This window comes from Vigna unguiculata, chromosome 2, assembly GCF_037176805.1.
Source record: "Vigna unguiculata cultivar grain cowpea cultivar isolate G323 ecotype 2 chromosome 2, ASM3717680v1, whole genome shotgun sequence".
In the NCBI taxonomy this organism is placed as follows: Eukaryota; Viridiplantae; Streptophyta; class Magnoliopsida; order Fabales; family Fabaceae; genus Vigna; species Vigna unguiculata.
In genome coordinates, this window is record NC_140793.1 from 36,297,663 (window position 1) to 36,311,044 (window position 13,382).

The 13,382-nt window shown below is 27.6% G+C and overlaps 1 protein-coding gene across 1 annotated transcript; it reads right to left on the reverse strand.

Moving 5' to 3' along the window:
- Positions 1 to 866: 866 nt before the first annotated feature.
- On the reverse strand, positions 867 to 4,984 carry 4CL3 (4-coumarate:CoA ligase 3). The gene is given in 8 exon segments (XM_028058406.2): positions 867 to 1,240; positions 1,366 to 1,468; positions 1,742 to 1,809; positions 1,918 to 2,063; positions 2,150 to 2,348; positions 3,790 to 3,906; positions 3,908 to 3,954; positions 3,957 to 4,984. Coding segments are annotated over 8 exon segments (1,719 nt in total). The 5' UTR covers positions 4,858 to 4,984; the 3' UTR covers positions 867 to 1,102.
- Positions 4,985 to 13,382: the final 8,398 nt, after the last annotated feature.

Consider the following 13,382-nt stretch of genomic DNA (forward strand, 5'->3'; position numbering starts at 1 on the left):
GCTCACTTCACTCTAACTGTCAACGATTTGTGTTGTTGTACACTGCACCCTCTCCATCTTCTTCTTGTTTACGCCAATTCGAAGAAGAAAAACATGACGAGAGAGAATAGGGGAAAATTAAAAGAAAGAAAAATAAGAAGTCACTATCCATGTGATCCACTTTTATTTCACAGCTAACTGTGTGACAAACGCATTAGGTCCACCCAATAAATTATACGTGATTTATATTCACATATTTTTGTGAACGAGAAATGTCATAAATGTGTAATGGAACAAGGTACACGCTATTTTAGGTAATTTTTATTTTCATAAATTTGTGAATAAGACAGTTGATATAATTGCCGATAACTGATGTGCTTTATAACGATGTTTATAGAAAGATTTTTTAGTTGTTTATAAAAGTCAAAATATTAAAACTTTATAAATACTTTACTTTTATTATTATAATTATTATTAATATTATTATTAGAAGACTGAAATTATATGAAGAACTACGATTTTAGTCGACTTAAAATAGTATTTGTTAGTTTCCGCTTATAATTAATATATTTTGTAACTTTTTAAATTTTATCTATTTTAATAATTTAAAAAAAAAATAAAGTATACTATTTCAACAACAACAAAAATATACACAACCAACTATATCATAAATATTGTAAAGTGAAAATACATAACCAATAATTTGTTATATGTACTTTGTAAAATTACTTGTGTATATCATTCAAATCTCTCAAACTTACAATTTAGAATTGAGATTTTATATTTAAGAGAAAATAATATAAATATAAGTTTTTAGTTAGAGTGTTTGTACTTTTATTTTTGAAGCTAAATTGTGAGTTATAACAAATCTCTACCGAACAAGTATATACCAAGATCTGATAACATCAATATATAAGATCTGAAACAGTTATCTAAAGTTACAATATTACCAGAGAAGCTCAGGTAATACACATAAGAATACAGTGAATATATGCAAGTGCAACTGCTTCTCGGATTCAATTTATGTTTCAAGCATTCACACGTAAATTACACGTGTTAAACCAATAATTTAAATAAAAAATCTGGAAAACTCGCCAAAAAGAAAAAGGGGCAGGTTCTGGCCTTATGCCGTCGGAGTGGCGGCGGCGGCGGCGGCAGCTTCTAGCTTTGCTCTCAAGTCTTTCCTTAATATCTTTCCCGATGGGGACTTGGGAATAGCATGAACAAAATAAACTTTGTGCAGTCTTTTGTAAAACACCACCTGTTCATAATCAAAACCGCGTCTTCAAGATTAATTAACCTCTCATTAAATTTCTCAAACACTTAATGTTTTTATGGTTGCATTTGATCGACGTGATGATGTAAATGAAGTTAGATTTTATATACCTGTTTGGCTATAAACTCTTTCACAGCCTCTTCTGTTAGATCAAAGCCGTTAGATCTGACAACGAAAGCAACGGGAACTTCACCAGCAGCAACATCCTTTTGTCTGTTAACATCGATAAAATGAAAGTTTAGTACGGTAGAAGTAGATTTTTCTAAGCCCGATAAGGTTTGTATCTTAAATCTTGATAAAATAAACGGTTCAGATAGTAGATTTTAAACTTAACTCAATTTAAAAAATCAATTTATAAGTTGATGTTTGTTATTTGCACCCCACATACGAAATGACTCTATTTCTAGGAAACTTTTATCTGAGTCATGTAAATGCACATATATAGTATTAGTAAGCCATTGAAATTCAGAAGATTAAGAAGCTTACGGGACAACTGCTGCGTCTGCAATGGAGGGATGGCTAACGAGAAGCCCTTCAAGTTCTGCAGGGGGCACCTGAGAGGAAAAAGAAATTACTTGTCACATTTTTATTTATTTTTTTCTCTAAAACTTTTAGGTAAATTTTTTAATTTAGATTTTAATTTGTATGTATATATAATATACCTGGAAGCCTTTAAATTTAATGAGTTCTTTCACCCTGTCAACGATGAAAATTTCATCGTCATCATCTACATAGCCAACATCACCGGTGTGAAGCCAACCCTCTGCGTCGATGGTCAATGCCGTCGCTTGATCATCGTTCAGATATCCTGAATTTGAAAAAATAATTAATAATTGCTTGAAAAAACAGATTATAGAAAAACGCAAAAAAAAAAAAAAAGGAATATTATTATACCTTTCATGATCTGAAGCCCTCGGATGCAAATTTCACCGGGTTGATTGTACCCGAGAGAACGACCCGTTTCAGGGTCAACAACCTTTAGTTCTGCGTTTCTGACAACAGTTCCACAAGAACCCGATTTTGTTGGGAATGGTTGCTTTGCAAAGCCCAAGCACATGGAAAGCACTGGCCCTGCTTCTGTCATCCCGTAACCCTGTTGTAACACATGGAAAGTATTTAATGGTAAATTTAATTTGGTAAGATATTTTTCATGCCATTATTATTAATATGAAAATGTTTAAAATTAAATAAATCAGGTTGCAGTGGAGTGGCGTTGACCGAATTGGGGTGAGTTGTTGACTAGTCTACGGTGGGTTTGGCTTACGTCACCGAGCCAAATCAAGTATTACACGTCACTAAAAGTCTTGTGTTGATGCTTGTGCACCGATTTCACTATTTTGGTAGTTGGAGTTTGGGGGTTGGTGGGGTTAGCTACATTTGAAAAATTAAAAACACGGTTATCATGCACACACACTGTATTTATTTTCTTAACCCACCTTATTACCAATCCTAATCCTTTTAACAGTTATAATGAAATATCTTAATGATTTATTTAGATTTATATTCTTAATAATAAACACTCTCCTCTTTGTTATAATTATATCACAGCTAATTGCAAAATTGATTGATCTATCTGTAATACTTAATATATGTTTATCCATATATAACAAGTTTTTAAGGTATCCCCCACATGTCCCAAAGCTGTGTTTAGTGTGGCCTCATAATTATGGTCGCATGCAAAAGCTTTACAAGAAATAAGTATCAGCAGAAAATATAGGTGGGATAGTTAAATGTTAAATGAAAACGACTCCTTGTCTCCTATAATTTGGCCTTAATTATTAGGATCCCCTTAATTATCAGATCTTGTTAACCAATGCCCACGAGCAGTGATTATGAAATTATATAAATATACATAGTTAAGTATAATATTAATTAAAATCTGACCTAACAATTTTTAATGTAATTTTATTTTAATTAAATGACAAAAATACTCATAAGTATTATATATGTATGTTTAATATTTTATTTAATGTTCATCAATAAAAATTAAAAATCAATTAAATAATAAAATAAATATATTTTAATGTTATTAAAATTAAATATAATGAAACATAAGAAAGTTTAAATTAATAGAAAAATAAAAAATATATAATGTTAAATATCTAAAATTATAAGAGAAAAAATTATTAAAATATCAATCTGAATAGAAATTTTAAAAATCTTAAAGTCCTTATCTTGCATCAAAAAATTATTATTTAAAAATTAAAAGGATATTTTTATCTTTAAGAAAATCTATAATATATATTTATACTATTTTAATTAATATATTTAATTATTTCAATTTTTAATATAAAAATAATGATATCAATATACATTAATAATTTCTTAATTAGTGTTCGTGGTGCTTTAAGTCAATGGTCAGTATTATCCTGATTATTATTATCACGTAACTTCCACATCTATTGTTGTTTTTATGGCGCTAATTTTTATTATTCTTATCATAATTTAATTTAGAGTATTTCGTGGATAATAATAATTTAAGTTTGTTTTGTTAAAGTAAAATTAAGAAGGGATTGTGTACGGTAATTAGTTACCTGTCCCAAAACGGCGTGAGGCACCCTGCTGTGGAGAGCCTCTTCGAGTTCCTTACCCAAGGGAGCGGCACCGGAGAGAACTAACCGTATTGAACTGAGGTCAAAATTCGCCACCATCGGATTCTTGGCCAGCGCCAGCACCAGCGGCGGCACCACCATCGCCACCGACACGCGGTAGCGCTGTATGAGCTCCAGCAGCGTCCCAATCTCGAACTTCTGCATCAGCAAAACGCCACTCCCAGCCCTCAGCGCGCATAACAGCACACTGTTGAGCGAGAATATGTGAAACAGCGGGAGCACGCAGAGGAGCACGTCGTCGGTAGTGAGGTAGAGGTTAGGGTTCTCGCCGTCCACCTGTTGCGCCACGCTCGTGGTTAAACTCTTGTGAGTCAGAATCACTCCTTTAGGCAACCCCGTGGTGCCGGAGGAGAACGGAAGCGCCACCGCGTCGTCCGGGTGGATCTCCACCTCCGGAACGTCGCTCTCGTCGGCCTCCGAGAGCACCGAGAAGTGGAGGCAATTCTCCGGCGGATCGTCGACGGTCACGACCTTGAAGTCCTCGCCGAGGGTCCATCCGGCGTCGTGGTTGCGGAGCTTGTCCACGTACATTGCCTGAGTTATGATCAGCTTCGCCTTGGAGGCGGTGAACTGCTTGAAGATCTCGGCGGCGGTGTAGAACGGGTTGGCGGTGGTGGCAACAGCCCCGATCATGGAGGCCGCGAGGAAGGATAAAACGAACTCGGCGGAGTTCTGGAGGAGGATCATGACGACGTCGCCCTTCCGGATTCCGAGGTTCGAGAATCCGGCGGCAATCTTGCGCGATATAAGGTGAGTCTCTGCGTACGTGTAGGTTTTGGCGGCGGAGCCGACGATGAGGCAAGGACGGTCTGCGAATTTGGAGAGGTTTTCGAAGCAGTAGGCATGGAGGGGGAGGTGGTTGGAGATTGGTATGTCTGGTAACTTTGATTTGAATACATGAGTAATCTCAGAAATTTGGTTCTGCTGATTTTTCGTTGCAGGAACCTCTTTGGTAGTGTTGGTATCAACGGAAGGAGCCACACTTAACATGGTGTGTTGGATTGAAAGGTGGTTACTATGGTGGGGAGAATTTGAGAGAGAGAGAAAGTGATTGCAGAGAGAAATAAGAGGATGAAGTAATATAGGGAAGGAAGGTGAAGGGTGTTAGGTGAGAATGAATGAATGAATGAATGAATAAATCAGTAGATGGAGAAGAGGCAGCCACGCATTGGATCACGTTTTGAGAACAAGCGTTCTTCTTCCAGCCACTCTTACTTACCTACCTACCCCATTTTCTGTCATTTTCTTGCAGCCTACCTTTGTGGATTCTCTACAAAATTATTCTATTCAATTCCATGCCTCAACTAATTAATTAACAATTATTACTTCAGCTACACGGACACCTCGCTTCAACTCATTCACATTCACATTCACTGCAGTGATTAATATATTTTATATTAAGAATTAAGTATGAGGATAAGATCATAAAATTCAGCATTAACATTTTATTCTAATTTCTGCATGCCAAAACCTTATAGAATCATGTTTTTGAAGAGTTTTATATGTTTTTTCAGTTGCATTGCACGCGCAATGATATTTTGATTACTAAATTTTGACAATTTTATCTTTTAACAAAAAATATTATCTTCTAAGTAGTTTTGAAATATTAAGAATGAAAAAATAAAAAAATAAAAAATTACTTAAAAGATGTTACATAAAATTATAATAAAAAATTGTCAAAATTTAGTAGTCAAAAAATCATTTTGAATTACTGGTTAAGTGTTTGATGTGTTTGGACAAGGTAGCTTGGGAATGACAGTAAGTGAGGCCTAAGTTGCATATGGTATTGTATTTGAAAATGGAAAAACTCAAACCAGGTCCTACAAGTGGATATTTGCCTTTATTTCTCGTCGTTGTCTTTACTTGCTGTGTTTTTGGTCCCACTACAATTTAACTTGTCAATCTTATATTATTTTACCACCAAAAATTGTTGCATAGATTTTTACAGTATTTTTTACATTTTCCCTTTCCTGTTGTTAGTGCTGGATGATATATAGAAACAAAGTGTACATCTGAAAAGAATAATTTAATGCTTTTAAGAAGATATAAAATGTTTTATAGTATGAGACCAATCCCTTTCTAGACTGTAACATCTTTTTTTTCTTTATCACGTGATATTATTTATTGATATATGATATAGACAATGGAAAATGTGAACATTGAAAATAACGAAAATTTTCAATTTATTTCAAAAATAAAATAAAGGGCTACTCTAATTCAACTAGGATGTCCAAAAACCTGTTTACGTGGATATTCGTGAACAAAATTCGCAATGAATAAGAATGAATATTATAAATGTATAAATGGATACGTGTGGATAATAGATATGGATATCTTTTATATTTGAATGTTAACTGAACTCATACAAGTATTATAATATCCGTACTCATAAATATTTGTATCGTTATACTCAAATTTAAATATAAAAAAAATAAAAAACATGATTAAATCATTAATATATTGATTTTTGTATTAGTTGTTTTTTTTTATCTCAATTGATTTTAAAAATTATTCATTTTTTTTAAATTATCATTTAATATTATTTAATTAGATTATTTACACTTTAGTTTAAAATTTATAAATGTTATATATTGTATTTTTATCTAAATTTATGATTATAATATATTGTTAAATATTAAATTTTTCTTTTATAAATACTACAAATATTCATCGATATCCGTAAATATTAAAAAGAATAGACATCCATACATATATAAATTCAGGTACAAGAGAAATATTTATTAAATAAAATATGAGAAACTACTATACGTAATCTAATTGTATAATTGAATTCAACCTCCAATATTTATTTATAATCATCAATTTAAAATTGTCAAAACATGGGAAAGAATTTCTAGAATTGTTATGTAAATGTAAAAGTCATTAATGATCTGAAATGATAAAATATACGGTTAATTTTTACTTTACCTGATAAATTATTAGATACCGACTTAAATGAAATTTTAATTGATTATTTAAATACCTCGACTTCTCACGTAATTTTATTGTAACGTTATCTCTATGATTACAGTTTTTTTTTTTTTCATTTTTATGTTTAAACATTATCGTTTGGCTCATCCATTTATTATATCAACCCTTCTGCTTCTTCGAAGATTAAAAGTAATTAAAAATAGTACGTTTGAAGACTAATATCCTGCTTTTATGTATGTAGACAAAAAAGGAAAAATTTTGCAATTTATTTTATAATTCTAGAAAATAAACGACACTCATCAAAACTTATAATTTTACATTTCTGAAAAGTATATTCTATCAATAGAAAGACATATATATTCATACTTCTCAAATTTGATGTAAATGTTTACAAGCATCCGTTTGGTAGTTAGATTGTCAAATCAAAGAAAACATGGTCTGTCTGAGTTCAAGATTATCCTGGTCCTCAATTAATATTTTATGATTATTCTCAGTAAAAAAAAATGTGTAAATTGTTTATGTGAATTATACTCTCTTTTTTGTGAAGAAAACTACCAATCCAATACTTAAAATTGTAACGGTTAATCATATTCGTTACTGAAATCAATAAAGTAACAGATAATTCCCGAAACTATTCATGCTTAAGTGATTAATTGTGAGAATTATAATAGGTCGGATCCGGCACGGATAGTGTCTATCTGTAACTCGACTCGTAAAAAAAAATATGTCTGTTATCTATCCGTTTACTTATCGGGTATCCACTTAAAAAATACTCGCAAGTATTTTTAAAATTCTTGGGTATCCGTGGATACTCGATACCCACAAATATTTTAAAAATATATATTTTATATATTTTTTAATATAAAATTATAAAAAACAAATTAAATTATAATTATAATTAAATTTGACATAATAAAATATATTGTTAATTTTAATTTTAATTAAATTTAACTTAATAAAATATAAATTAAATTTTATTTTTATTTTTTTGTGGGTAATGGGTACATGCGGGTACGGATAGTATGATACCCGTACCCGACCCGTTTATAAGTGGGTATTAAAATACTCGCTACCCACTATCCGTGGATAATAAATACCCGCGGGTAGTAACTATCCGCGGTGAATTTTATCCGCGACGAATTTCATCCGCAGATATCCACATACGCGAGTATTTTTGTCATCCCTAATTATAACTAATAATTAAATTGATTCATGAAAATGTAAATTATTAATAATTTAATCATTAAAATTACAATATTAAAATAAATTGGACCTTAACTATGACTGGATTAGAATAAGATAAATTGGAACTTAAGAAGAAAAAATTGAAATACGACTGTTAGGAAATTTGAATTACAAAAACATTGCAAAACATATATTTCTTATCAACAACATAACACACTAACTCATCATTTGAGTGAGACTATCTCAAAAAAAAAAAAACGATAGAAAACTCTTTTTTCTCTTCAAATACTCAATTCATTACTACTCTTCAAAGTTGAATTACTCGCTTACTCTTATATAATTCCGATTGTCTCTCGACTCATAGGAAGGATTAAGGTTTCTACTTGAAGAATAATAATGGGTATTAAATGTTCTTCGCATATTTAAAAATGACTATTCATTTCTCGAAAATTCAAATAAATCATTCCAATAACTTGAAATCAAAAATTTATTAGTTTCTATACATGTAAATTATATTCTTTAATTCAAATAAATAATTCCAAGACGTTGAAATAAATAATTTATTAGTTTCCATGAAATATATCCTTAATTAATGAGAGATATATTTCCAACATTCTTCCCGCGCCCATTTTCTGTCAAAATCAGGGTGAGAAGCATGAAGCATGAAATGAAATAAGCTGGATAAGGACCACCTAATTATAGATTATTTATATCCACATAATTTTATAAATGAGAAACGTGATAAACAATAAGTGAAATAAGGTGAATGTTATTTTAGGTAATTTATATTTTCATAAAGGTGAATATTAACGGCTATTCTAAAGATATGGTTAGGGATGCTAAATAGTGAGATCGATTTTGTTATCACGTACCTATTTTTGTAAAAAAGAAAAAAATTCTTATATCAAAGTTTAATGATTATCAAATTTTTGTTTTATTTTCATCTCTATTAGGTAATAGATATAATCTTGTACTCGTATTCGTACTCGTTTTCTTAATATTTTAATATCAATTTTAATTAATTTTTAAAAAATAATAAAAAAATTATGGTAAAAGAAACATAATATTATCACATATTTAATATTAGGATGATGGTTGTTTCTTCGATATCAAATACTTTAAAATAAATTATAATTGTTTATATTTTATATTAAAATATAGAAGAAAATTTGATCAAAAATAAAACATTTATTAAATTTGCAAACTTTAATGAAACCTAATTGATAAAATTTAAAAATATTTTTAAAAAAAATATAAAAAAAATAAATATTCAAATTAAAATATATTTTAAATATTTATTTACTTTTTGATTATATTTTAATTTTTAACAACATTAAAATATAGTTATTTTATCATTTAATATGTTTTTGACTTTTAGGGGTGAATACTAAATAGAATATTAAATGCAATTATTTAATATGTTTTTAACATTTTTATCTTTTAAATAAAATAAATATATACTAATGATTATTAATTCAAATTTTATTTATTATCAAAATTAATTATAAACTTTTATAAAATTCAATAATATTAGTTATATTTAACATGTGTCCTTGTAATACTCGTTAATAAGACCCTTTCATAAATTTGTGAAAAAATATTTGAGATATGTTTTTTAAATAAAAGTTATAGACTTATATATATATATATATATATATATATATATATATATATATATATATATATAAAATTTATGTTTATTTTTCACAGATTAAATAGTAGATAAACGTTTAAATGCACTTGTATAGATAAATATAATAGCTACTCATTTATGATTTAAAAAAATATTAACTAAATATTTTATTTACAAAAGAATAAAGTTTAGAAATAAAATGTGCATTTATAAATCATTCAATCCGAAGAAACTGATATTTTTTTGTCTTTTCAAATGATGTATTACTTAAATAAAACCTCAAAAAAAAGTCAAAAATTTATAAATAGAGAATGAATTAAATATAGAGAAATAATAAAAGAATAAAAAAGTACGTAACCGAACAAGTTTTTAAATGAAAAAAAAGAAACAAAACAATAACGGTAAAAATATTTTTTTAAATTAACTAATAAATTCAATATATGTAATAATATAAAACTATGCGACAACGGTATCAGAAACATCTATACCTTTCGCGTGTCCGTACAAAATTTTAAAAAATTAGAATAAAATGAGACAATATATTTCGGATAGTTTATTTATCCTCCATCCAAAACAATTTATTATGGTTTCATTTAATTATTATATTGATCGGTAAATATTTTACGCTGTTGAGAAGTGTGCCTCTATTTTATCACAACTGCTTATTATAATTTCAGGACTAAATTGATTGGTACAATTGCAAAGATTATTTTTTTCATTATATTAATCTTAAGAACCATTTGAAGAACTGCTACGATTTCAAAAATTAAATTCATAGTTCGGGTGATTTTTACATATGATTAAAAAATAAAAAATATTATATATTTAAATGTCATCAACTATATATCTTTCAAGTCTATAGAGATTGACCGAAAAAAAAAAAACTATATTCTAAGTTTCAGCTCCTATAAAAACAAGTACTTGTTGACCTGGTCAACGAACACATGATTATACGGATTTTGTTTTTTCGTTTAAGAAAATGAATATACAAACAAATAAAAATTAATAATTTTTTAATAACTAAATTTTAATAACTTAACATTTTTTAAGTGATTTTTTTTTTTTTAATTTTTTTATTTCAAAATATTATCCAGATGATTACTTTGATATCTGACCGTTTCGGAGAGACTTTTTAAAGATGAAAATTTAAGAATTAAAAGTTTTGAATATATTTTTAAAATGATTGATTTTTTAAAGTATACATACTTTTATATATATATATATATATATATTTATTATTTCTATAATAAGAAGTGAGTGTGTTAGAATAAAAGAGAGAAAAAAAATGCAGAAGATTTGAATAAAGTAAAATATAAAGTTAATTATTAGTTGGACGGCACACCAACCCACCACCCACCACGCGTATTTCATTTGCAATGCATAGTCAACGGTGGTGCATGCGATGATTTCATACGTCAAACAAACACAGAATCATCGTTTTATGGTTGCGGAACTTTGACTTTAGACTCAGATTTTCTTAACCAATCATGTGCTCTCATTTTTTTCAATTAAAAAACACTTCAACTAACACGAAACAAACTACCACTACCAAGTTACAACTTCAACTAACAAGTAAAAGTATAAGTTACATTACTTTTTTTTTCTTTTCTCTAAATTTTAATTTTCTTGTTAGAACGATTTAGTGTGGATTTGAGTAACGTTAAAGACAATTAATATTTTTTAATAAATAGTCATATAATTAGTTATATTTTCATAGTCTACAAATAATAAAAAATAACTCTCCAACTGTCTTTTTGTTCGTCATCAACTCGTATAAAAACAAACAAGTAAATAGAGAAAGTAAAATAAATTAAATTAAAAATTAATTTCATTAGAGGAAGAATCGGAAGATGAGCATTTAGTGAGAGACTTTTCTTTTCTTAATGGGAGAAGGATTTCCACTTTCGTGATATAGAGACTTTTTTAGTTCTAAGTAGTATTGTAGGTTTCATATTTGGTTAGAAATAAAACTAAACTCTAATATTATATAAGTACAGTAAAGGTAAATCTCATTTTATTGAGTTTATTTTTAGCTAAATTTAAATTTCATTACTTAATATAATATAAGAATTATTATGAATATTAATTAAAATTTGGACCTATAATATCACTTGTTATCGAATTTCCTTAATTTTCATGTTTAATGTTTTGGTATGAGAAAATATTGGAATCCTACACAAATAGATTAATCTAAATCAATATTAATTAAAATAATTTTTAAAAGAAATAATCTAAATCAATATTAATTTAAATAAATATTAAAAAAGTATATATTAGTATAAACTAAGCATACACAAAAGTTAATAAATATTACAAAAGTGAAAATTCGGATAAGTTTAATTGATAATGACCTAAATAAATATAAATGTTAAAAATAAATAAAATTAATAATTTGAATAAATATTAAAATTAAATTAAATTATATAATTTAAATAAATATTAAAAAAACTCACATTAATTAAACATATCTTAAGTTCAAATTTAATAATACAGTTAATAGAATCATAAATCTTTAAATAAAGGAACAAATATTTATTTGTGTGAGTTCCTTGCATCATTTGAAGATACTAAATGATCCTTAGGAGTTTTTTTTTTCATTTCTCCTTACTTTCATGGAAGATATGCGAATTAAATGTATAACATTTGATTTTTTAAATTAAATATGAAAATGAAAATGAACATTATATATCCATCCTGTTCAATATTTGTCTTCCTCCTTTACTCGTTCCTATTTTATATTACTATTAAATATTATAATTTTGTTGGTAATTTGGAAAACCTACATTAATTTTTCTTTGATTGATAGTTTTATAACTGAATTATGAGACAAATATTTGATCATGTTTTTACTATTTTATATATTTACATAAATTTATCCGATTTTTATTTGTTACGATTATATTTATATAATTGTAAATTATTTCTTCAAAATTAGTGCTGGAGAAAAAAATGTATGTTTTTTAGAATTAAATTTTATAATATAATTATTCTTTTGTTTTTTTTTTTGTAAAATAGTATTTTATTTTATCTCTGGACGAGGATGAGACAAAAAAAAAAATTATATGAATTTTTATTTCAGAAACAAATATCGTATAATTAAACTTGTATTCATTTGGCTTGCTGTGATCCGTACCAATAGTAGAATGAGATTTTATTAATTTTAATTTGATTCAGCAACAGTAAAAAAAATCACTATGATCTAGAAAAATGCTATAAATGTTTATCTATTTGAATATTTTCTTTATTTTAGTTTAAATTAATTTTTATATGTTTTAAAATAACTTTAATAGTTAGACATAACCTAAAATTACAAAATAAATTATATATGGTAAACCTAAAATATAATTCATACAAATTTGAAATATTTATTTATTGTGAATTTTAATATACTCCTACAATCTTCGATACCAAATTCATCCAAAATTAAAAATGCAAAAGAATAATCTTGAACAATTTGTCAATTTCTTCTAGGGTTTAAAACCTAGTGTATCCATTTCTACTAGTCTTGTATACTTAGAAAAAGCAATTAGGTTATGTGAACGTGAATGTGTTATCACAAACTATATTCTTTTGGTTACGAATGATAAAGCGAGACAGTCTGATCTATTTTGGCTCGTCCTACATTTTGGTCACCTGTAATTAAAAAATGAATTTAATTTTTTGGATCGTCTCATGGATTGGCCTGCATTTGTAATGAATAAAATAAATATTTTTTTATTTTTTTATAATAATTTATATTCATTTTCTCTCAAAGTAATTTTAATTA